The sequence below is a fragment of the Lutra lutra genome, chromosome 14, assembly GCF_902655055.1.
Source record: "Lutra lutra chromosome 14, mLutLut1.2, whole genome shotgun sequence".
Taxonomy (NCBI): domain Eukaryota; kingdom Metazoa; phylum Chordata; class Mammalia; order Carnivora; family Mustelidae; genus Lutra; species Lutra lutra.
In genome coordinates, this window is record NC_062291.1 from 79,740,115 (window position 1) to 79,766,461 (window position 26,347).

General features: G+C 39.7%; 1 protein-coding gene across 7 annotated transcripts in view; it reads left to right on the forward strand.

The window, feature by feature from the left end:
• The window catches only part of PLEKHA1 (pleckstrin homology domain containing A1), a 56,169-nt gene that overhangs the window by 11,444 nt on the left and 18,378 nt on the right, over positions 1 to 26,347 (forward strand). For 6 of the 7 annotated variants that reach the window (XM_047702127.1, XM_047702130.1, XM_047702128.1 and 3 more), the window contains 5 exons: positions 3,271 to 3,431; positions 8,266 to 8,322; positions 10,593 to 10,638; positions 17,063 to 17,160; positions 23,067 to 23,192. In XM_047702127.1, the coding sequence (XP_047558083.1) occupies positions 3,291 to 3,431; positions 8,266 to 8,322; positions 10,593 to 10,638; positions 17,063 to 17,160; positions 23,067 to 23,192 (468 nt within the window). In that variant the 5' untranslated portion in view covers positions 3,271 to 3,290. Of the gene's footprint in view, positions 1 to 3,270; positions 3,432 to 8,265; positions 8,323 to 10,592; positions 10,639 to 17,062; positions 17,161 to 23,066; positions 23,193 to 26,347 lie in introns of those variants that run through there. The other variant, XM_047702132.1, reaches the window with a different exon arrangement.

Consider the following 26,347-nt stretch of genomic DNA (forward strand, 5'->3'; position numbering starts at 1 on the left):
CACGTCTTTGCTAACACTGGTTACTTTCCTTTCTTTTAATTATCACCATCCTGGTGGGTATAAAGTGGTATCTCACTGTGGTTTTGATTTACATTTCCCTAATTACCAATGATACTGAGCATCTTTTTGTGTTCTGTTTGGCCATTTGTGTATCTTCTTTGGGCAAAGTCTTTTCAAGTCCTTGCCTATTTTTTATTTGGATTGTTTATTATTGAGTTATAAGAGCTATTTATATATTCTGGATATTAGACTTTTGTCAGATACGTAATTTGTGGACATTTACTCCCATTCTGTAGATTCTTTTTTCATTTTCTTGATGTTCTTTGTTGCAAAACAGCTTTTAGTTTTGGGGTTCCTGGGTGGCACAGTGGGCTAAGCGTCTGAGTCTTGGTTTCAGCTATGTTGTGGTCTTGGGGTCCTGAGATTGAGCGCAGTGTCGGGTTCTACCTCAGTGCAGCGTCTGCTTAAGTTTCTCTCTTCCCTTCCCTACCCTGCTTGCACACTCTCTCTCTCTCAAAGGAAAAAAAAGCTTTTAGTTTTTATGAAGTCCAGTTTAGCTATTTTTTCTTTTGTTCATATTTTTGGTGTCATATCTAATAATTCATTGCCAAATCCAAGGTCATGAATATCAGCCTCCATGTTTTCTTCTTTTTTTTTTTTTTTTAAAGATTTTATTTATTTATTTGACAGAGAGAGAGATCACAAGTAGGCAGAGAGGCAGGCAGAGAGAGAGGAAGGGAAGCAGTTCCCTGCTGAGCAGAGAGCTCCATGTGGGGCTCCATCCCAGGACCCTGAGATCATGACCTGAGCCGAAAGCAGAGGCTTAACCCACTGAGCCACCCAGGCGCCCCTCCATGTTTTCTTAAAGTATGGTTTTAGCTATCTTACATTCAGACTGTCAATCTATTTTGAGTTAATTTTCATGTAGTGTGACGAGGGGTCAAATCTGCCCCGTTGCATGACACTGGCACCTTTGTTGAAAATCAGTTGGCCATATAGGTATGGGTTTGTCTGGGGTCTCAGGACTATTCCTTTGGTGTGTGTCTGTCCTCATGGCACCACTCAGGTGGATAGTTTTTACTGTTGGATACAGGTACACCTGGACGGTATTGTGGGTTAGGCTCCAGACTACTACAATAAAGCAAATACCAAAATAAAGCAAGTCAAATGAATTTTTTGGTTTTCCTGTGCATATAGAAGTTACTTTCACACTATATTGTAGTCTGTTAAGTGTACAATAGGATTACGTCTAAAGAAAACAATGTACAGGGGGCACCTGGGTGGCTCAGTGGTTTAAGCCTCTGCCTTCGGCTCAGGTCATGGTCTCAGGGTCCTGGGATCGAGCCCCACATTGGGCTCTCTGCTCAGTGGGGAGCCTGCTTCCCCCCCCGCCCCTGCCTGCTTCTCTGCCTACTTGTGATCTCTGTCTGTCAAATAAATAAATAAAATTTAAAAAAAAAAGAAAACAATGTACATATCTTAATTTAAATACCCTTTCTTCCTAAGAAAATGCTAACCATCATTTGCACTTTCATCGAGTCATAATCGCTGATCACAGATCACCAGGACAAATATTGTAATAATGAAAAGATTTGAAATATTGTGAGAATTACCCAGGTGTGCCACACAGAGACACCAAGTGAACAGATGCTGTTGGAAAAATGATGCCAGTAGACTTGGCTCCATGTTTGCCACAAACTTCCAGTTTGTAAAAAACACAGTGTCTGGAAGTGCAGTAAGGCGAAGCACAAAAAAATGAGGTGTGTCTGTACGTTAGTATAGTGTATTAATTTTCCAAGTTTTGATCACATTTTAGAAATTTTAAAAATGTTGGTAAGTTCATTAAAGGAATTATCTTCTCAAAGTGCCAGATTTATAACAATACACATACATGACCTTAGTGGATAATTTTGTTTAAAAATTTTTGGTGTATCTTACTACTGCTCTGGATGTATACAGAGTAGTGTTTAGATACGCGGTGTATCAGGATGTGTTCTAATTGAATTTTCATTGTGGATGAAACAACCTTGAGCCGTTATGTAAAGAACTAGTTACGTATATACGTTCAGCCTGCCGAAAGCTGTTGGTGCTGGCTCTAGAAGAGCCGGAATAGGGACAGTCTGCAGCTCGCATCCACAAGGAAGGAGTCACATAAATGCCGTTTCTAGAGAAGAAAATTGGCTGGGAACTCTGCTTTTTACTCAGGTCGTGGTTTTTAACTCTAATCAGTACAACAGAAATTTTAGTACTGTAAGAATCAGAATATGATGTGTTTCTGAAGTCTCTTAATCTGTAACTTCTCTCTTCTCCTCTTTTCCTCCCCATAATTATTTACTGAAGAAATTGGGCTCTTTGTCCTGCTGTTTCCCACAGTCTGGCTTTGGCTGAGTGAAACCCTGTGGTGCAGTTTACTATGTTCCTCTGTGTTCTTTATTTCCTGTAAGTTGGTGGTTTGACATAGGGAGATCTAGAGACTGGATCCAATTCAGATAAATTTTTTTTTTTCTTATTACATATTCACTTCATAGGTGATGTTTATGTCTTCCCTCAGGAGGCACATAATACCTGTTTATCTCTCTTTTTCATGGTGTTAATTAATTTTACTATGATTCATTTTAGTTTTAGCAATTCAAAGAGCTTTAGAGAAAAGTGTGGTGTAAATGTTAAGATATAAGCTCTAGAGCCCAAGAATCTGGGTTCATGTTTTCATTTATTAGCTACTGGTTCTCTAATCTTTGAGAGTCACTTTCCCTTGTGAGTGTTGAGTCTTATCTGTGAAATGGGGACGATGATTCCTATTGATGGGGTTGTTCTGAGGATTCAGTGAGAAAACGCGTGGAAAAGAACCTTGCACAGAGCCTAGCATCTAGTTAGTGGCCAATAAGTGTTAGCTATTGTTTTTCTGTGAACTTAAAAATACTCTGTAATAATCTGAAAGGTAGATTATCTGGATTTATAAGTGAGGAAATTGAAGTTTGGATAGCTAATTTTTTGGCTCATCTAGGTGTGTTTAGGAAAGAAAGTAGGTCAGTTAATTCAGCGGAGGTGAACCGCTCTTCTTTGTTCCAGTCGGTAAGTATAGCTGTATTTAGTAACCACTCACAATAAGCTTAATTTCAAAAATGGTTTTGTCCATGCTTTGTACATATCCACATGTACATCCCCACCTCATGTTGGGAAGGAGGCTCTTTGTTAAACAAATTGTAAATAGCACATTGTAGGTTTGAAGTCCACTGAGAAGTACTTACTGTCAAATGTTTTATTTTACAGTGTAATGTTCAGGCTCAGAAATGCCTTATGTGGATCGTCAGAATCGCATTTGTGGTTTTCTAGACATCGAGGAAAATGAAAACAGTGGGAAATTCCTTCGAAGGTACTTCATACTGGATACCAGAGAAGATAGTTTTGTATGGTACATGGATAACCCACAGGTTTGTGAAATCCAGATGGTCACCTTTTTTCAAATCACACAAGAATTTTAATTGTTAATATATCTAACATACTGTATGGCTGTTAGGATTTGTTTTCCCAAACAATCTATGTTTAGATTTATTTCTCCTGGCTGCGTTCTTCCTGTCCTGCATGTTCAACCCCTGCTGTCTTACTTGAATTTCACATGAAACTAAGTTTATTTGTGCATACGTATATGTGTCCCACCCTCCTCGAGACATGCTGTCCCTGGTAGAAAATTCTGAAATCGTTTAAATTTAAGATACTGTCTCTGGGATAGAGACCGCTGTCCTTTGGTAAAGAAACTACCTGAGCTAGTTGCCACTCTTGTACACATGTATAGCCCTTTCATGTTGTGGTGACAGATTTGAGAGTCAGCCGTGTAATGCCATTCATGGATTGAATTGCACTTGGATTTTATTGTTGCCTTTCAAATCATTGGGGAAATGTCATAAATTAAAAATTAGAATCTCCATTTTAAGATCTGTGAAAGACCTTGGATTAGAGATCATCTAATGAGTAGTTTTAAGTTTTCTCTCTCTGTGAATCTCTTCATTCAAATTGGGATGGATGTTGCAAGGTTGAGTCCCTAGCAAACGTCTAAGCTGATTCTGTCTAGTGGGTGAGGAACTTAAAGTCAAGGGAGGAGTGGGGACTGGTGGGAGGTTCCATTCTGTTTCACGGAGAAGGAACTAGACCCCCTGAGAAGCAATCTAATGTTCTTTACCACCCTGTACTTCTGGTTAGACAAAATACTTACGTACTAATGCGTTTATATTTGTTTATATAGCATTCAAGTTGTAAGGGACTGTAGTACAAATTCCACCTCCTCTTCAATGCAGGAAGCCTGTCTATCCCTGATCTTCACTTTAGCTGTTGGTTGAATTACACATTATGAAAAAGTACTTATGCTATTTGAGACACTTTCATTATTATTTCTTCTGTGAGCCAAAATCTCTTTGCTTGTATCTGCTCCCTATTAATCCTACCTGTCCCTGATTCTCCATAAAGTAAGTTTAGTCCTTTATCCAGACACAGTCTTTCAAATTTTAGAGGATAATTTGTATTTTAATTCAGTGTAGATTATTTGAGTGCTGACTTTGAGACTTTTTCCTAGGAACTGTCTACTCTCTATCCTTATTCTTATAGAGCTTACTGACACTGTTTTACTCCCTTATCTCTGGGTGTAACCACCTTTCTTGGGTGGTAGTAACCTGGCTATGCAACTACGATGATTAATACCTTTACTTACTGGGCCAGAGTCCGTGGAAGAAGGAGCAGGTCAGCAGAAATCAAAAGTCCATGTTTATTTATTTTTATATTTTTTATAGAAATCAGATTTCTCCCCTTTATTACTCCACCTTTTTATCTGTGGCACAATCCCCTCCCAAACTCTCTTTCGCAAAGTGGAAAGTAACTTAATTCCCCTTGACTCCCTCTCACTGCTGGGTACTAGATCCTGGTTTCTGGTTCTCCTCACCTGCACGAGACATTGCAGAGTTCTGGCCTGTGCTCTTCCTGGTTTGTCTCTCTTCACAAGATCTGGGCGACTGACACATATGGATTCTTCAGGATTGCATTTAAAGCTCCTTGGTTGTTTCTCTTTCTCCATAATAATAGGTTCTCCCCTCAGAATTCATCCTTTTATCAGCACTTCACACTTAGAGCTAGAAGAAGGTGAGCACAAAATGGACTATTTTTATTACACCAAAGGAAAAATGAATTTGGAATCCGTTAACGGTCTTCATGGAGGTCGTAGCATTCAAAATTGACGCAGAGGGTGGATATGATTTTGGCCCGTAGTTGGAGAAGTGGGTGTTCCAGTGCTCATAGAATAGCACAGGCAAGAAGTCCAAACAAGGAGGCCTGTGCCTATATGGAGAAGAGGTCCCTGTGGCTGTAGCAGGGAGGTTGTGTGTTAAAAGTTTGCACTCAGCTAGATCTTTCTCACATGAACTGATATTTTGTTTTTAAGAGTTGCAGTGGTTTTTTTTTTAAAGTTTGTTTATTGGGACACCTGGGTAGCTCAGTCGGTTAAGCGTCTCTTTGGCTCAGGTCATGATCCCAGGGTCCTGGGCTCGAGTGCTGCATTGGGCTCCCTGCTCAGTGGGGAGTCTACTTCTCCCACTAACTGCTGCTCACTTGCTTGCTCTGTCTCTCTCAAATAAATTAAAATCTTTAAAAAAAAAAGTTTATTTATTTAAGTAAACTCTACACCCAGCATGGAGCTTGAGCTCATGACCCTGAGATCAAGAGTCATGTGCTCTTCTGACTCAACCAGCCAGGTGCCCCAACACGAACTCTTTAAAAAGCCGGATTTGGGGCGCCTGGGTGGCTCAGTGCGTTAAAGCCTCTGCCTTTGGCTTGGGTCATGATCCCGGGGTCCTGGGATCGAGCCCCTGCATCAGGCTCTCTGCTCAGTAGGGAGCCTACTTCCTCCTCTCTCTGCCTGCCTCTGCCTGCTTGTGATCTCTGTCAAATAAATAAAATCTTATAAAAAAAAAGCCAGATTTCCATGATGTAATTAATTAGCACATTGGTTTTTATGAATGTAGTACAGAATTTTAAGTCTGTCTTTCTGTTTGGTTCTTAAGAGTTTTAACTCTTCATTCTAACTGATAAGAATCTTTTACAGTCTTGACTCTGCAGCTGGTGGATTAGCCATCAGTATACTAGCTTTGTGTCATTTTTAAATGTATTAAGACGTAAAGCTCTTAATGAAAACATTAGTAAAATGTCTTGCTAGGATGATTACCTTAGGTTGAACCACATGAAATTGCCAGTATACCACCATTTTGATCTACTAAAAAATGACAAGTTCTATCTGCTTCAATCTAGTTGTTTATGTTATGGTACTGTAACACACTTATGCTAGTCATAATAACCCTGATATGAAAAAAAAATCAGTTTAGCTCACCTGTCCGTAGGAGCCATTCTTCCTCTATTTTCCTTTCTTTACCACTAACCATTGGTTTGAAAATCCATTCTAGTGTATTACTAGAGATCCATTTGGAGCTTTCTATATTTTGTTGAGGGTGTGGGTAATGGTGGAGAATTAAATAATTGAGTATCTGTTCAGGAAGTGACTTTGAAGAAACTTGAAAGAAGTATTTTGGCAAAAGGAGTGCAGGAACTCATAAGAAAAATGGCTCATTTCCCCTTTTATTTTAAAAGCCACTAGTTGATTATTTCTTGTTCACTGTCAGGGAACAGATTTTGAAACCTACTTTTTGTAGTCGAACTTGGCAGTAATCTCACTGATCCATAGAAACTAGGTATTTTGAATATTCTTTATCTCTTAGCTACTTACATTTCCCTATACCGTGCCACTGTTTAATCTATGACCCTTCATGTCATGCGGCCATGACATACTTCTCATTTTTCTTCCTCATACAGGGCTTAGAACTGTATTAAGCTGGGGCGCCTGGGTGGCTCAGTGGGTTAAAGCTGCTGCCTTCGGCTCAGGTCATGATCTTGGAGTCCTGGGATCGAGCCCCGCATCGGGCTCTCTGCTCTCTCGGGGAGCCTGCTTCCTCCTCTCTCTCTGCCTGCCTCTCTGCCTGCTTGTGATCTCTCTGTCAAATAAATAAATAAATAAATAAATCTAAAAAAAAAAAAAAAAAGAACTGTATTAAGCTAGTTAAAAGATTCAATTTTTGGAGGATTTAAAAGAAAAATAACACTTCTGAATGGAAGGTTAGTAGTAGTTAAAAAAAATCACTTAGTAGTTAGGAGGTCTTGAAGGCATTTTAACATTTCATTGACTAATCCAAAATTAAAAAACAACAACAAAGCAACCTCTTAATGTAAAACATTTTATGTAAGAACACAATTTAACAGTATACCTTAAAAATTATAATGTTATTTTATATACATATTTATGGTTTATATTTAGAAGCTTGAATGTAGTATATAGTTTAAAGCAAAACATAATGCAGTTTACATAGGAGTGAAAATTCTGAAAAGATCTGTCCCTGTCAACAATAACCAGTAATTACGTTTGGGAATCTTAATTGAGTCTTTGAAGTGTCTCGGCTTTCATATAATTAATTGTTTCCAGTAAGCTTATAGAGAGGTCTGAGAAAGGTACCTCCTAATCATTCATAAAGCAAAGTCAAAGGTTTTCTTTTTAATGTACATGATCATAAAGTTAGTTAAAAAGTTGATCTTGGGTAATCTGCCGTGGAGGAAGCTTTCAATGTTAACACTGTTTTAATTTTACTTTTAAAATATTCTGTCGGAGTTTTCCTTTATATTCTTTTATTATTTTTTTCCAGACTCTCTTATCTGGTGTTCCTGCCTCCATCTTCCCCCTCTATAATCCATCCAGTTTATTATATTACAGGATATATTAAAGTACAATTTTGATTTGATTACAGAATGCTCACAAACCTTTGTTAATGGTGCAAATTCTTAACAGTATAAATTATATATTAAATTTATATAAATTATTATATATATAGGAATATATTTAGGTTCTCAGTTCAAGTTCCCAAACCACTGTTTTCTACTGCAACCCTATATGATATACCGTGTTACAACCCTGCTTTTATGGCTTTTAACAAAAAGTTTGGCCACAATGATAAAAATAGCCTTTGAGTTATAGAATGCATTATGGTGGAACAAAATAGAGTTTGGTTTTGTTTTCCCAGTTGTCAACTTGATTTGTAAATACTTGAACTAAAAAAGTTGATTTGTAAAATGTGATATTAAAAAATCTAATTTCTTAACTTTTTCTGGTACGTTTAGAACATTATAATATAAAATAAATTAATAATGTTGGATTTTAATTATATATTAATAATTTGTTTCTAGAACTTACCTTCTGGATCATCACGTGTGGGAGCCATTAAACTTACCTACATTTCAAAGGTAGTTTTTCTGTATTGTTTCATATTCATGCCTGAATTAAAATTCCTTGGAATGAGAGTATGAATAATCAAAAGAGCAGCTTCCTTTCTGTGTCGTTTAGTGATGAGGTTTGGGGTCATATCATGTTGAAAATAGTACCTGCTCACTATGGGTAGGAAGTTCTTTTATAAAATTCGGAAGAGTATGTGGCAAATTGCAAAAGTTAACGTTAACTTCTGTGATTGGGCCATCAGGACATTGGAAGGGCATCAGAAGGACAAAGATGAGTTAACAGGTTCTATCTTTGGGAAACCTGAAGAAGATGTTTTCTGAGTTTGCATTTATTTAAACTGTTTCCAACTTTTAATCCCATTACCTTTGACTTTTTATTTATGTTTTATTTTGAAGAAAATAAGAACCATCTTCATGAGGAAACAATGGTTTTTCCTTCATTTCACTTTGTTTCTTCTAATTTCTCTTTTCTTGTTGTTGATATTTCTGGAATTTGTGTAATACTGTTTTTCTTTTAAAAAATTTAGGTTTGGTATTTTTAGGTATTTCCCCCCCTTGATTTTATCGGTGTTTTGGGAAGCGAGATAGAAGTTGAGGACCTAAACCTCTGGGGTTTTTATACAAAATAATGTTTGTAGATGACTTAAGTTATGAGATGTGAAGAGTAGCATGGAGTCATATGCGTGTGCGTACTATTAAGCATGTATTGGAATTTCTTCGCAAAGGTCTTCAACAGAAGACAGGTTTACAAGTGTGCTTCTGTTTAAAGGACAGACAGTTTTATAGACAAAGTACTTTGTTCTCAATATTGTTCTAGTTGACAGCAACAACAAAAAGAATCAGCCCGTGCACAAAAAGGTTACATATTTAAAGGGCAACATTTTATTATTATTTATTTAATTAAAACCGTATTATTTAATTTGCAAAAGACGAATATTGTTTAAATATACCTCAGTTGTCCCTGTATGGGCCCAGCACGCTTCCGCTGCGCCACTCTGCTCCTTATCAGTTGTCCCTGTAAATTAAGACATTTTATAAATGCCTTAGGGTACCTTGAGTTTAAATTCTATAGTGATTATTATTAGGAAGCATAAAATTCCACTGCGAAATAAACTGTAGTCCCCCCCCCCACCCCGTCTTCTTGCTTGCCTGCAGCATAAGTGTGCTGTGATGTAAGGATGCCGCCAGGAGTTGTTGACTCTCAGCGCAGTGATGAGGAATAGGCAGTGGAGGGAGAGATTGCCGATATGCTTGTATCTTTTCAGTCATTTGTTGCCTGGTCTTTTTAAAAATGGGAGCTCTTTTTAAAAATAAAGTATTAACTAAGCAAGTAAGCCTTACTGGCCACCTGCCTCCCAACTCCTCTTTCCCCTTTTAAAATATAACTTTCTCTGTGCACTTCTGTTGACTTTAATCTGTGTCCCACAGCTTTCCCGAAGGTTGAATTGTACAGTTTGTACTCTGCGTTAGATATGCCTCCTTTTTCCAGAATTTATTCCTGGAACAAATTCCAGTGTGACTCAGAGCTGTGAATTTGTAGTTGGGATCAGTCAGGAACCCAGACTTAGAATTCCTTCTGAAGGTACAAAACAGATGCTGCAATGAGATATCACCGGACAGCAGATGGTGATAGTCACGAATGGGCTTCTAAGAGGCTACTTCATTAAAGGGGGGGTCACAGCGACCAGGTGCAACTAGTCGTTTCACCTTCTGAAAGCCGTGTGTTGCATTTAGCGGTGTGACCCCGTTATCCCAAGATGTTCTCATTTACAAGAGGATCCAGTGCCATTTTGGTTTCATTTCCTCATTGCAGATTAATACCTTCTGGATTTGGGGGCTTGGTTAATTACAATCTCCCCCTTACCCACAGTCATTATCTCTAAAGGTTCACAGCTAATTTAGAAATATGCAATTTGGAAAGAATTCATATTTTCTATAGAGTATTCTGAGGGTATTTTGAAAATTATGTTAAACTAAGAATTTTTCTGTGTGTTACATAAAACTTTTAATGGTTTACTTTCAACGTCTTCACATTTCCTTTGAGTAAATATTCAGAAAGAACATGAAAGTATCATTTGTTTTAAACCTCTCACAGTCGGGAGCCGTATTCTGTGTTTAACTTGCAGTTCTTTTTCAGTAGCCGTAAAAGTTTGATTTTAGATCTGTTTGCTAGATCCATGTTATTATTGGGAAATCATACATGTGCATGTTCATGCAGCATTTAAAGTTGCTTATCTCGCATATGAGGAAGGGAGTGACACATTTCTCTTTTTTGTTAGGTTAGCGATGCAACTAAGCTAAGGCCAAAGGCTGAGTTCTGTTTTGGTAAGTAGCCATTCTCCGGATGTTTGTTAACTAAAGTTTGGCTAATATAATTACATTATGCTGTAAAAGAAAACAGTCCCTGAAAAGCACACACACAAACCTATGGGTTAATGGATTATTCTAAGGGAAATTCCCTTGAAACCACCATCCAGATGAAGAAATAAAACTCCCCTGCCCCTGAAGACTCTCGCCTGTGTCCAGCCCAGTCCCAGCGCCTCCCTTGTTTGGATGCAGTCGTTAGCTGCCGTGTGTAGTGATCGCCGCCAGCGAGACTTCCAGTAATTCTTACCTTTCTGCCTTGTATTCTTCTATCATAAATGTGTAAATAACGGAAAGGACTTGGTCTTCAGCTTGTGGGTGCTGAGGAGTTTATAGCTTGGGGGCGGAGGTAGTCGAGGGTGTCTCGTCCGAATAGTGAATGTCTGAAGCAAGCCGTGAATGCCGCGCGCTCCGCTTGGCGCTGGGGCCGGGAGAGCAGCAAGAAGCAGTCGTCGCCCTTAAGAGCCTCACAGGCTCCTTGTCTCAGACGCCGTAGCCGCCCAGACCATCGCGTTGATTGCTGTCAGCAGAGAGAGGAGTGTACAGGCTGTTAAAGAGCCACAGACGAGCTTCACGTCCTCACTGGGGAGTCAGGGGAAGCCACACGGGGTGAGGAGACCCTGGAGTCAGTGGCCACCTACCCTTGATCGTCCTCTGCCATGGGGGAGCCAGGGGGGTGCGGTGGGGGCACAGGGACAGAGACATCACGGGAGAAGCGCATGGTGTGCGCGGGCGCCGGATCGCTCCGTGAAGCTGCCGGGAACGAATGGCGACGGACCAAAAAGTAAAAGGGCAGGCGGGAGTCCGGGTATAACATGTTGACAAATGATGTGTGTGTGCATGTGCATGTGCGTGTGTGTGTAAACGAGAGGTGAGAAATTAGCGTCTAGAAAGCTGACATTAGGTGAAGGAAGTTTTCTGCATGGATAGAGTGTTGATGCAGGTAGATTCGTTCAGTGGCTCCCAAACTACAGTCCTTAAGGGACTGAATCTGGGTGGCGGCAGTGGAAGGAAGGACAGACATCGCTAGCAGGAGACGTGAAGGGACTTGGTGACTGGATGTGCGGGAAGAGAGAGGTTTCTGGTAGGTTCATTTCTAGTAAAGAAATGAGGAGTCAGGGAGAGCTGGGTTGGGTAAAATGTTCGGTGAGGAGTGTGGTGTGGTGAGGAAACAACAGATGGAAACGTTGTGGTGGTAATAATCGAGGACTGGGTAGAGCCTCAAGATCAGGAATGGAGGAATTTGGAACCTGCGATGATGGCGGGTCGTAGTTGAAGCTGGGGGAACTGGTGTGCCCTCAGCATGTTCGTGGAACCTAGTGATGGGAAGACATTTCACAGTGGCCAACTGGCATGCTTTACGTGAGAGTAGATGCTTCTTGTGGTAGAGTTGATGTTAATGTTCCTTGTTCTTTTTTGCTTGTAAAGGGCAGGTTTCTTCTTTAGGCATTGTGTGAGGGATAACAGCTCGTGGCAGTCATGTACATCCAGCAAGAGAACAGGATATGAGCAGGATGTAAGGTAACTGTTCAGAGAATCCTCTGTAAAGCTTTTTAATTTTTTTTTTTTTTAAGATTTTATTTATTTACTTGACAGAGTTCACAAGTAGGCAGAGAGGCAGGCAGAGAGAGAGAAAGGGAAGCAGGCTCCCTGCCGAGCAGAGAGCCCGATGCAGGGCTCGATCCTAGGACTATGGGATTATGACCTGAGCCGAAGGCAGAGGCCCCAGCCCACTGAGCCACCCAGGCGCCCCTCTCTGTAAGGCTTCTATCACCATTAAGAAACTAAAAAAAATTTATGTTTTTATTACAAATTTATAATTTTGGTTACTAAATAGGAAAATACCTCAGACTTTGTGAGTGAAAAGCTAGTGGGGGCAAGTCGAGTAACAGAGTACTTTGTGTTTTAGAATGGGTAAAGCATATACTCCTGAAAGTCTTTAATGTAAATCTCAAACCCGAGGTTTGAAGGAATAGGATTATATAGCAATAGATGTGAGGTTCAGTTACTGGAGTATTTAGAATGGGTGATTTTCCTTGGAGTCAAAGATTAAGAGTTTTGTTTTGCCAGTAGTTTATTAGTCTTTACTACTAGAGGGGACAGAAAAGAGATTCTTGAAATGCTAGCCTTCAGAGAAGTAGGCAGAGGCCGGAACTTCCATTCAGAATGGCAACAGAAAGACTCTCCTGCCTTTATTCCACCTCAGATTGCTCAAAAACAAGTGACAACAAGAAACACTCCAATCATCTTGATGAACCTGGCAGACATCTGTAATCTGCAGTGTAGACAGATGGGAAGTGCGCGGAGGAACGTAAAATAACTTAGCAGGTTGCAGCAAAGGCCAGTGGAGAGCTGGCCTGTCAGGGTCCTGCCCCCCATGCCAACTCCAGCTGGAGCTAGGTTCTGGGTGCTCTCTGGGGAGTCAACAAGAGGAGGGACTGAAACAGGGACTACGTTTGGATGTCTGTGTGGGATAGCCTCTGGTCCCTGCTTCCATCTGGCTTAGGCAGCCTCCCTTCCACCATCCCAGCAAGAAATGGCATGTGTACTATGTTTAGAAATAGAATCAGTGAAGGGTGCCTGGCTGGCTCTGTCGGAGGAGCACATGACTCTTGATCTTGGGGTCATGAGTTCGAGTCCCATGATGGTCTAGACATTACTTAAATAAGTAAAAACTTAAAAGGAAAAAAAAAAGAAATAAGCTCTGTGCTTGGGGAGAAGGAGAGGGTTGAGGCATGAAACTGAAGATAGGAGGACTAAGTGAAGATCTGCCCATTGAATGCACCCTTTTCCTGTGTCTAGTCCTGGAGCACTGGGCAGCCAGGCACAGAGGGATGGGAGTCTGCCTACCCTAGACAGGAGAGCTGTAGGTACTGACATCTGGGCATTTCTACTAAAGGAGTTTGTTGTGTAGTAAAGTCCAGCAGTTAGCAACCCTACAAATCTTCAGGAGAGCTTCCAGTCAGTTTTTTAGTACCTTGTTTTTGAAAGTATGAATAGACAGCCCGAGATTACATGACATTTGAGGAGAGAGAACTGTCAAATAGGAAAAGGGACACAAGACAATGGCAAAACTCAAAAGAAAAAGTCAAAATCTAAAAGTAGAGCAGAGACAAAGATGAGAGGAGAGAAATGAGAAAATTAGAGGTTCCTTTAAGGTAATCTGCCATCTGACTAAGGGAAGAGGACAGAGAAAGAACAGAGGGAAGAGAGACACTGACAAGGAAGGCATGCGGAAAGCGTCGCATCACCATGTGGTCCGTAACTGCATTCGAACCATAACCCAGGTTGCTCCTGGGTTGTGAGAGGACATTTGTTTGCAGTCAGGCTCATGTTTGCATGAGCATCCAGTATGTTCACTTCGATGGTGAAGATTTGAAATGAAGGGGCTCCTGGGTGGCTCAGTGGTTAAGCGGCTGCTTTTGGGTCAGGTCATGATCCCAGAGTCCTGGAATGGAGTCCCACATCAGGCTCCCTGCTCAGTGGGGAGCCCGCTTCTCCCTCTCCCTCTGCCTGCTGCTCTGCCTACTTGTGCTCTGTCAAATAAATAGATACATAATCTTTAAAAAAAATTTTTTTTGAAATAAAATAAAGAAGTACTCAAGTGAAGAGGTAGTGGGAACACCAGCGTCTGGTTTGGAGCCATCATACACTGTAAAGCCCCTGATTTAAAAGCGTGGCATCTTACAGCTTTTGTGTAGTTTTGTTTTATTCTGGTGTTTGTTCATTCTCTGTCCCCACCTCCCTCCCAGTGTTGTTAATATGCCCCTTCCCAGTAATTTGCTTTACATTTTCCACAGTGTGTTCTTACTGGAAATCTCCAGAGGAGAATGATGAAGAGGATGATCTCTGTTTTGTCCCAAGTACTGTCCTAGTTTCTTTACATCTCTCACTTCCACCCCTCAATGAATGGGTGGGTTGCATCCATTTCATTGATGAAGAAAATGGGGCTCAGAGAGATTGCATGGGTTTTGCAAGATGACATTGCTAGTTGAGTGCATGAGCTGGTCAGGTCTGAGTGACTCCCGGCTGATTTTTCTCCCTCCCATCATATCATTATGCCCTTTCCTGCCATGCACTATATACAATAATATAGCACCTGAATTTTTATTTGGAGTGCAGGGTTTGCTAAGAATCTTTTTGAGAGTTGTATTTGCCTCTTTTCCCTTAAAAGAAGTTCTTCTATAAATGTTATTCATTCAAAAATAGATGTATTAAGTGCTTGCTTTATAGCAGGTACAGTGTAGTACCAAGTGCTCAGATTTTCAGACTCTTCGGATGATCTGGGCAGATGCCTGGAACAGTGTTGAGGGAAGAAGCCATTGGGGGAGGTAGGGGGAACTCAGCCTCAGCCCGAGTTGGAACAAGATTGTAAAAGGGTGCTTTGCCAATTGTTAGAAATTAAAAATAAAAGCGGCGTGTTAACATATCCTACTCTGCTACTCATTTATCTTAGTTTATGCTAATGGCGTTTAGAATTTCTCCAGTCTCTAGTAAGATATAAAAGCACTGACTTACAGTGTTCTAAATTTCTTTAGTTTCCAGACCAGTTGTCGTACAGCACTTCCCAAGGGACTTCTGACTTCCTTGCTTAGATTCTCATCTCAGTTCAAGGAAGCTCTGGTTTAGTGTCTTGGTCTCAGTTCTAATTTCAAAGTCCTATGCATTTGAGAAGTAACTTTGGAAATTATTTTCATAGTTCAGAATTGCAGCAGTGTAGCTGTTGAAGTGCATTAGCTCCTAGAATGATATTTATGTTTTTAAAAATGAATGCACATGAAATATAATTAATAAGCTTTAATTCAAGGGTTGACAGGGATAGTTGGTAGACAACTGTGTATGCTGGTATGCTTTGCTTCATACAAATAGATAGTCACTAAACAGGTATATGTAAGTTAAATTGTACAAAAAGTTCCAAATGTATTAAGATTTTAGATATAAAGACATAGATATAAAAGAGTGCTGAAAATATCAAGGTGTTTATTTTTATAACCTTGAGTTGGGGAGATTTTCAAATATGTGAAAGCTCAAGTCATTACAGGAAAAAGAAAAGATTGGTAGAATATTCCTGTTAGATAAAAGATACCATGGGCAAAGTGAAAAGGCAAATAACAGACTGGGAAAAAGAACTTGAAATAAAATAGAAATGATTAATACAAAAGCTCTCCAAGTCAACACAAAGTAAGTGAACACTCAGGAGAAATATGGGTAAAGAAAAGAAAGCTCAGAAAACAAATTCTAATGGCCAAGAAACATAAAAAGTAATTTGTCTCAATAATCAAAGAAATTCACATTTAAACAAGATGTGATTATTCACCAGTTAGGTAGCCAAAGATTGCTGTGTTTGTGAGAGTCCAGTCAGGAAAATAGTCTGCATTAGGTATTTCAAACCCTGGGGTATTTGTTTTGGGGAATTGGTTACCCATTTGTTGGAAGGCTGGAAGAGCACAAAGGGGAATGCTGAATAAACCTAGGCATTAGAAACTATATAAGGCCACTGTCACCCACATGGCTGGAGAAATGAAAGGGGAAGAGGTAGTAGTATCACCTAAACCTAGGACTTAGGAAGGGGGCCAGGATGGAGCTAGTGAGGGGTGTCTGGGGAGTCTGCAGGGCTGGCAGAGAGAGGGTGGAAGCGTCTGAGCAGTAGCTAGTGTGTGTTGCTGCTGGTGGAAGGACAGCGGTAGCAGGAACTTATGAGAAAGTGCCCTCTCCCCACCTCCCTCACACCTTCTAGTCTCCCTTCAGTACCTCCCATTAGCAGAGCATGGCCCGAGCTGGCAAGGGGTCGTAGGAAATATTGTCTACAGACTGCAGCTCCAATATCATAGAGTCCTGGGGTTGAATACAAGGTCCCTCACTAGCATAGGTGCTAATAGTCAAGACTGGTGTGGGGCACTTGACAAAACAGGCCTTTGCATACACTGTCGTTAGGAATGTAAATGGGTTCAACCTTTTGGGAAGACACGTTGCCCAATACCTATAAAAATTTTAAAGGTGAATTCCTTTTGACCCAACACATCTGTGATAAGAAATTTATCCTATAGAACTGGTAACTCAAGTATGGAAAGATACATATACATGATGTTTCATTGGGATAATTTATATGATTTTAAAAAATTAGAAATAGCCTAAATGTCCAACGTTAGGGGATTGGCTAAATATATTGTGGTATTTCAATTTCATGAAAAACATGGCCATTAAAGATAAGAGGTTTACCTATGTTATTGAGTGATAAAAGCATTATTACATATGATCTTGTCAAATCCAAGAGAGTCACAGTATTGAACCTAGCATGGTTTTTCAGAAAGTAGCTGCAAATATAAATTTAGATGTAACAATTGCAAAATTTCGTGTGTTGTAGTTTATTTTTTTCTCTCAACAGTTATGAATGCAGGGATGAGGAAATACTTCCTACAAGCTAATGATCAGCAAGACCTAGTAGAATGGGTAAATGTGTTGAACAAAGCTATAAAAATTACAGTAAGTATTTGTTTTTTTTTTTTTTTTAATTTTTAATGTCTGGAAATAATCTTTACATTTTGAAAATATATCTGCTTAGTGTCTCTAGTTTACCAACAGATTGTGTATTCCAAGTTTGTTTAAAACACAGGTGTTTATAATGTGAATACATTGCCTTGTGCAAGGTGACTATCAGCTCTTAAAAATAGCCCATACATAAATGCCTTTTGAAACCATTATGTACCTAATAAGATGTGTATTAGTGTAGATTTTAAGCACTGCATACAGTAATGTTTCTAGGGTAAAATGCATATTTTTTCTTCCTGAGTAGGATAAGGGGCTTCCTGCCACTGACCCAGCTACTGGGCGTCGGCCTTCCTGTCTTCCAGGCCATGGGCAGGATTGCTGTCACATAGGGTAGAGTTCCAAGAGAGGAGCAGGAAGCGGAGGTGAGGGAGTGGGAGTGAGGCACAGGGATAGGAAGTGCATTTGGAGAGCTATGGCGGCCAGAGGGTGCTGCCCACCCACATGGCCCCGGAAGTCTGTCTCAGGCTCTAAAACCTGCCTGGATCCCTCTTCCTCCTTGATTTCGGGACTTGCCGTCCTTGCACACCTTTTCTGTGCTCCAGCTTCCCGCTTGCCACCTGCATTTCTCCTTTTGGTTTTCTGATGAACAGGAATGTGTATTGATTATCTGCAGTGTGTCAGGCCCTGCCCTGCAGGTTTTACCCAAATTATCTGGAACAGTGAGCTTTGAAGGATTGAGAAGCTTACCAGTTTCAGAGCTGGTAAGTGGTGGAGCGGTGAGCCAAACCCAGCCCATTTGACTCTGGAGCCAGACCCTGAAGAGCAGTGCCTTACTGCTTCCTGAAAAAAGAGCCCTTTCCTACTCTTTTGTTCCTAATGCAAAAACCCAACTTTTCTGAGAGCGTTTACTACTCACAATGATAGGCAAGTAGAGAGGTTCTGTGCCCTGATCCTACCTCTCCTGGCTTTTTTCCTCCTTACACACTTGTAGAGAAACACATAGAGGCCAGCATGGAAAGGATCTGGAAGGAGTTCCTGTGTGAGGTTTGTTAAATTGAAGTGTGTTTCTGTTAAAGTGTAGTTATTTACTGACCTTAAATGACTTCAACCCTCGAAAGACATGTGCTCTGAAAGTTGCCATATGTTATTACTTGATAGTTTCCGTCTGAAATGAATGATTCCATATTTATATCACAACACAATGAAGAGTTAATACAACTAAAGCTGTTCTCAGTGAAGTCAGAGTTTTTGTCTTGCACCAGCACAGCCTGTTATCACATGACAGAAACACCCACGCCGTGCATCTGATCTGTACATGGAGAAGTTATTTTAGGCTTGTGCAGTTTCAGGAAAGCACTTTTTTGAGCTGATGCACAAGTACATATTCTTCAAAGGTCTTAACTAATTGTTTTTAATTCAATATATATATATTTTTAATGTGAAAATTTTTTTGGAAAGTACCTAGTAGCTTTACTGAGTTTATTCATTGCAATAGCAATTTAAAATAATAAGAAGCACTGGTTTCTTAGTGCTTTAAGAAAAAAGTAGTGGATAGTCTCAGGATTTTGCCATTTTGGGGGTTCTTGAATTGCTGTGTCTAATTTATTAATGGTGGGAAACCATCTGGTACAGATGACACTGTTAAGCTTGTTCAAGTGCAAGAGAAACTGAGGTTGGGTAATGTTCCAAAGTATAAAGACTGCTGATACCAGCTTTTGTGGTTTTACAGCTTTGTTTTACATGTTGAAATTTTTATAGTTTTTAAGCTAAATCAGTTGATATTCTTTTATAATTCATGTTTTTATAATTCACATTTAGAAGATAGGAGTACATGAAAGGTACAGAAATCCGTAGCCAGTCAACAAAATGAATATAGTGATATTACAGTGAATTAAAGTGATATAGAAGTGATAGTATTTACTAAAGATCAATCTTAAATAAACATTTAACTTACATGATAGCAACGAGAGAATTTCCCATGCTTCCATGAGGTACCTTTAATTTTTTTCTCTAAAGAGTCTTGCCAGGGGGCGCCTGGGTGGCTCAGTCTGTCAAGGATCCAGCTCTTGGTTTTGGCTCAGGTCTTGATCTCGGGGTCCTGAGATCGAGCCTTGTGTCAGGCTCAGTGGGGAATATGCCTGAAATTCTCACCATTTGCCCCTCCCTCTGCTCACACACTTTCTCTCTCTCAAATAAATAAATAAATAATCTTTATTTAATAAAGAGTCGTGCCAATTTTAATGTCATATGCATAAATACACATGTAAATAAATGTATTAGGGTGTGGAATCTCTAATTTGTCATACTTTCCTATGGAAATTGCCAGTGATTTACATACATATTTCTTCGGAAAAATTAAATACATTTTAGTTATGTGTGGTTTACATTTCTGTGGAATCTCTCCAAATGACATTTTGGTCAACTGTATATGTGACATATAAACTTAAAACTTTAAAAAATTCGTAATTAGAAAAAAATTCATAATTAGGTTTTGGAGTATGTGGTTCAGAATACGGATGGTGAAGGGGTCGTGGTAAGGGAATGGTGATTATTAAACTACTTCCTAATTATAGTACCTGTCATCTTAATGGACTGTCCTCTGACACCCTGGTCTGTGGCTTACTTTGCTAACATCTGTGTGAAAATTTATGGTGGCTGCCATTTAAAAAAAATTTCCCCCTTATTTGAAAAGAAAAGAGAGTCAGTATTAGAGGAACCAACCCTGAGGGGAGTATCAGTGACTGGAGTTGGGAAAATCAAATTTTAAAGTATACTTTCAAATAACTATTCATTTATAGCAGTAAGAGTATGAACATGGTGGTCTCTGGTCCCTTATTGAGTACCCTCAGGGGTACTCAGTAATTTGTGTTTGAACATTCGAGGTTTTAGTGTGTAAGCCCTGTCGTTTTTCTCCGATTTGTTCATCCCTCGTTCTCTGACTCCCTTTTCTTTTTCTGCTGTTAGGATCACAAGCAAACACCTAAAAATACATGCAGAGTTCCCGCAGAAAGCAGCCGCAGGACAGACAGAAAGCAGGAGACGGGGAGTCAGGGGCAACGAGAGCAAGCACGTCCAGTGTCTTTGACACTTACTGTCTGCCTGGGGGGTCATTTTTCTGATTCTCGTTTAGTAGTTGGCTGGTTTGTTAGTCCTGAACGTGTTTATTTTAATGGCTGAATTTAGACTAATATTCAAAATTTTTAGGAGTAGGTATTCTGCTTATATTTTTGTTTTAGGAGAATGTTTACAGTTTATTTTTTATTACTGTCTTTTTAAGGATTTTATTTACTTGTCACAGAGACAGCGAGAGCAAGAGAGAGAGAAAGAGAGAGAGAGAGCACGATCAAGGGAAGGGGCAGAGGGAGAAGCAGGCTCCCTGCTGAGCAAGGAGCCCAATGTAGGACTTGATCCCCAGACCCTGGGATTCTGAGACCTGAGCCAAAGGCAGACCCTTAACGACTGAGCCACCCAGGTGTCCCTACAGTTTATTTTTTTTAAATTGTAATGAAATGTTACATTAGTTTCAGGTGTACAACATACTGACTTGAAAGTTCTGCTTGTTACTCAGTGCTCACCACATAGTTTAGATAATTTTTATTGTAAAATACAGATCGAATTACTGAGCTCTAGCATTGGAATTATGCCATACTTAGCATTTATTTTATTATCAGGACAAATTAGAAGCAGTGGGGCTTAGCAACATAGAGAAGGGATTTTAATACACCATCATTTCTGAAAGAAAAATAGAAAAGTATAAGTGTATAAGTGTCAATGTATTTTTAGGCCGGTATTAAAGGTTTTTCTTAGGAAATGCCCACGTATGACTAAAACTCTCAAGTTCTTAAAAGAAGGATTGACTTCACCTGGGTCACCTCTTAGCACATTTCAACTAACACAGTTGAGAAGAGTGTTGAGTTCTTGGTTTTAAATTCTTCTGATGCTGTTTTCTGTTCTTAATGGGATAACTTGGTCCCATCTTATCTGTCATAATTGAAATACATGATACCACTCATTCAAACATTATAGGCTTCCTTAGATTGTTTCTGGGTGTGTAGTGTCCTTTGTCGCCCCTTCACTATCATGTCATTATGTGAATCTTGTCAAGTAGAGTTCTAGCCATTATCTGTTGCCCTTAAAAAGTCCAATGTATAGCCTCTTAGAAGAATGCTGGAGGCATTCCGTGGCAGGGTTCATTTCTCTTCCTGTTTCCCTCACTTTGGTTTCTGCCAGTGACCTGCCTCATAGTGTAAGTATAGCCGGAGGCCTGGGGAGAGAGCCTTGTGGGGAAGCATTTCTAAAGGAGAGAGACAGGGAAAGAGTTGCAGAAGTCAACCAAGAGACAAGTTGGTATATCCATGAATTATATCCATAAAGTATATCCATAAATCATATTTATGTGGATTGGCATACGCTTAGACACATGTAGAGCATGTTTACCCAGTATTTCGTGTAGCTTTGTCTGCAGATACCGCTGTCCGCCTGCTCTTCCCCAGACGCGGTGGGAGAGCACAGGTCTGGCAGCAGTGTTTCTCAGGCTGGTTTCTGAAGCACCTATCTCAGAAACCTCTGGAATTCCTGCTGAAAGTGCAGCCTTGTCACACCACCGAGGCTTCACAAGTCAGAATTTCTGGGTATGCAGCCTGGGAATCTGAAGGTTTTAATAATGTTCCTGGCTCATACTTCATGAATGTTAAAGCTTAAGAAACCACACTGGAATCATATTAATAAATGGCTTGGGTCTTTGACTGCAATGTGATTATTGTCCCCTGGAGCTGTGCCAGTGTCCTGTTAACAGGGATTAACTGTATGGCAGGCAGGTTACTTAATTTTAAATGTTTTTACATCACAATTACGGTGCTTATTGGAAGTAGTTGTCATGATGTTTCTGAAACACTGCAGAATCCTCAAATGCCCTTTAAATCAGTGGCAAGGTTAACTGTCATGCTTAACATCACATCAGTACCAAGCATATTTTATTACGTTTTGTTCAGAGCCAAGAAAAATCTATAATTCAAAGATAGACAACATGCAGCAGTCTATTGATAGAACTAGTGCTTCGCCAAGTACTTTGTTTCTGGATTAGGCCACATAAGAAAAGCTGAAGCATAGGTTAAACATTTGTGATGCCTTTGATTGTTTGAGTCCACTTTAGTGAGATACTTGTGAGTGATTTATCATTGATACAAGTATTGGAATTTCTTTTAAAAATTTCCAGTAAGCTTTAAGTTATATTGAACATTTTGACTTCTAGTTTAAGTATCTTACTCTTTTTTTCCTGCTGATTTTGGATTCATCCCCTGAGTCAGTCTTTCACCGTTTACTGAATACCTCCTCCACTCTCAGTAGTAGACTGTTCTAACGGTAATGATTGACTTGCCACAATCCCTGTGCTCAGGGGTGCCGCAGAATCTGGGGCAGGAATGGCGGACAGGGAGAGATAACATAGAGCTATAACCCAGTGTCAAGTTCTGTAATAAACAGGAGGTATAGTATAGTGGTTGACTGTACAAGAGAGTTACACGAACTTAAATAGAACATTGTACAGCCAGGATCTAAACCTGTGTTTCTTCGTGCCTCTGAGCGTCTCTTCTCTCACTGAGAGAGTGAAGATACACGCCCTGCGCATAGGGTTGATCAAAGGATTAAGTGGGAGAAGGTATGAAGTAGTAGCTGCTGAAGTAAACACTCAGTATATGGTGGCTGTGTTTGTAAAGTATTACTGAAACAGAAACGTTAGTGGAGAACTTAAAGGGGTACACACACACACACACACACACACACATGTAGTTTTCATGTATGTCAGTTATATGTAAGTGGATGATTAGTTGGATGTTCTGTGATAGAAGAGGGTCTCCTAAATAATGCTAGTTGTAAAATGATTCATTTACATATTATTTTAGGTACCAAAGCAGTCAGACTCACAGCCTCATTCTGATAACCTAAGTCGCCAGAGTGAATGTGGGAAGAAGCAAGTGTCTTACAGAACGGACATTGTTGGCGGTGTGCCCATCATTACCCCAACTCAGGTAATGCATTGGTTAGTCTACTGTGTGACGGTTTACCCACTGCGTAGTGATTTTAGTGTTATAAAATAGAACATCTTTACTGAATTAACACAGTAGTTAATTAATTTTAAAAACTTAGTGTTGGTTTCTTATTTCAAAAGTATGTGTTTATTATGAAACATTTGGAAATCACAGATCACAACACTTAACACTTTTCATGTTTTCTCTGAGCCTTTCTCCTTTTATGCTTTTGTCGCCAGAAGTGGAGATACTTTGTAAACAGCTTTTCCCCCTTATATCTCAAACATTTTCCAAGTCATTAAGTATTATTCTACATCACTTTTAATGACTGTAGTCATTTTGCCATGAATTTACCATAGTTTACACATCCTCTGTTGTTGAATAGAGTTCCTTTTCCTTTTGTAAACAGTATGAGTAGGAAAAGCCCATTCTTTCTCCCCCACACTACCACACTCAGCATGCTGCTGGCATCGGAAGTGTGGGGTTCTGCGACGCTGGCTGGGTGTCCGACGGTGTAAGTCAGTTTTGACATTCAGCCTGGAATCCTCAGGTTAAGGGCTCAGTCCTCCAGGACTCCCCCTGCATCCCTTCAGATGCAAGTTAAAAGTCCAGGTTATTACCTGTGCTTCTGATTGATGGGCTTTAAATTGGATGTTCCCGTGACTTCATGTCCAGATTTGAGTCATTTGCTAGAGTGGCTCCCAGAACAGAAGAAAGCAGTGTATTTGCTGTTTGCTGGTTTGTTATAAAGGATATGATAAAGGACGCACATGAACGTCCAGATGGAAGAGATGAGAGGGGCGTGAAGCCTCAGTGCCCGCTTTGGGACTCTCCTAGCACCTCCCAAGTGTTCACCAATCCAGAAGCTCTCTGAACCATGTACTTTTGGGATTTTTATACAGGCTTCATCATGTAGGCATGATCAACTCTGTTTCTAGCCCCTCTCCTCTCTCTGGAGAATGGCAGGCGGGTCTGAAAGTCCCAAGGTTCTAGTCATGACTTGGTCTTTCTGGTGAGCAGCCCCCATCCGGGAGCCCATCCCCTATCTAGGAGCCCACCCAGAGCCACTGCATTAGAACAAGAGATGCTCCTAGTGCTTATCATTTAGGAATTTACAAGGATCTTCGGAGCTGTGTGCTTGGAACCAGGGGCAGAGACCAATAGGTATTTTCCATTATCCATAAATGCTATGATGAACATTCCTAACCGACTGAGCCACGCAGGTGCCCCCTATGATGCACATTCTTGTAGCATAAACTTTGGAGACATTGAGGATAGTTTTTTAAAGGATGAAGTCCTAGAATAAAATGCCACATCAAAGAGTTTGCGAATATTTTTTAAACCTGTTTTTCTGCAACCTGACCTAGATGAACCACACAGAGAAACTAGAATTTTGACTCTGTTCTATCACACAAGTGCCAGTCTGCTAAGTCATATCTTATTTGGGTATTATGAAGAATAGAAATTTATAAAAAAAAATTTGAATGAAATTAAAACTTTTGAATGACCTTAAATTTCTTGTGTTGCTGTTGAGTGAATGAATTTATAATACAGATTGAATTACCAGCTATTGAGAAACTCCAGGTCCAGAGGTAATGGATTGCTGTCACCAACTTTGGGCACTTTCCTTGTCTCCGTGCCTGTTTGTACTGAGAGGACTTTGGCACTTCATAAACCTTGTAAATTGTTTTATGCGCCATATTTTTCAGGTCTCGTGTCAGGGAAGGGTGACAGTGGAGAGTCTTAACTCATTAGTTAATTAGTGCTTTCTTTATTCTAAATTAAGGGTATATTAATGAACAAAAAAATTCATGCTCTAGTGGGAGCTTACATTTTTCACCAGAGTTGGATAAAAGTGTAAGCTAATATTGTGTTTGTATGTGTACTTTTAAAAAAAGTAATGATTTTTAATCTCTAAGATTTTTAATCTAAGATAAAACTATACTAAGTTGCTTTCACCTGTCTTACGTCTTATGCTGATATAAGTGGTAAGACAATTTGTCTGTAGCAGTATTAAGATAGTAGTTTGTATCTCTGGCTATTTTGATATTATACAGAATTAAGATTTTGTTGTGTTTTAATTTTGGTGTATTCAGCACGTTCTAAGATTCCATTGCAGCTGCCATATTAAAATTTTTTTTTACTTTGCTTTTTGTAATACAGCTTTTTAAATTTATGAAGTATTTACTCATTATAAAAGCACTTAATTGTTAAATTATCAAGAAAATGATAAATCTCATTTGCTTGATTAATTTATTCAGTGATTATTGGGTTAGTAGCAGTTACGTGCTGGGATTACAGAATTTACGTACATAATTCTTGCTGTCGACCTGTCTAAATGGATAAAGGTTGAAAATTCCTCAAGATGAGACTTGAGCATTGGTTTTTCTCTTGAAATTTAAGAGTTCTTCAAAATACATGTTTGGTTGATATGTGGGATTCTAGATTATAATATGTTGCATACTATAAATAGAAGCCAGTGCTTTGGGGACCATGAAAACATAAGTGTAGTTAGATCTTTTTTTTAAAAGCACTGGACTTGGCATGTAAAACAAAACAAAACAAAAACCCTCCAGAACTTTTAGATTCTTTTTTTTTTCTATTTTCTTTTCTTTTATTTCTTTTCAGTGTTCCAGAATTCATTGTTTCTGCACCACACACAGTGCTCCATGCAATATGTGCCCTCCATAATCCCTACCACCAGGCTCACCCAACCCCCCACCCCATGCCCCTCCAAAACCCTCAGTTTGTTTCTCAGAGTCCACAGTCTCTTGTGGTTTGTCTCCAGCAAGGAGAAAATCTTCTGACAAGGAGTTTTTAGATTTGACAGCAAAACTGTCGTCCATCAAAGGAAAAATTGATAAATTGGACCTCATCAAAATTGAAAATGTTTGCTTTGTGAAACAGGATGCAAGGAAAGCTACACACTAAGAGGAGATATTTGCAAGCCACATATTCAACAAGGCACTTGTATCGAGAACATACAAGGAACTATCAAAACTTAGCAGTGAAAAAATAATCCAACTAGGAAGTGGGCAGAATTCACGAACAGAGATTTCACCAAAAGACAAAAGACAGACATGTGGCAAAGGAGCTCTAGAAAGGCTTCTCAGTGTCATTAGTCAGTAGGGAAATGCAAATTAAGACTGCAGTGA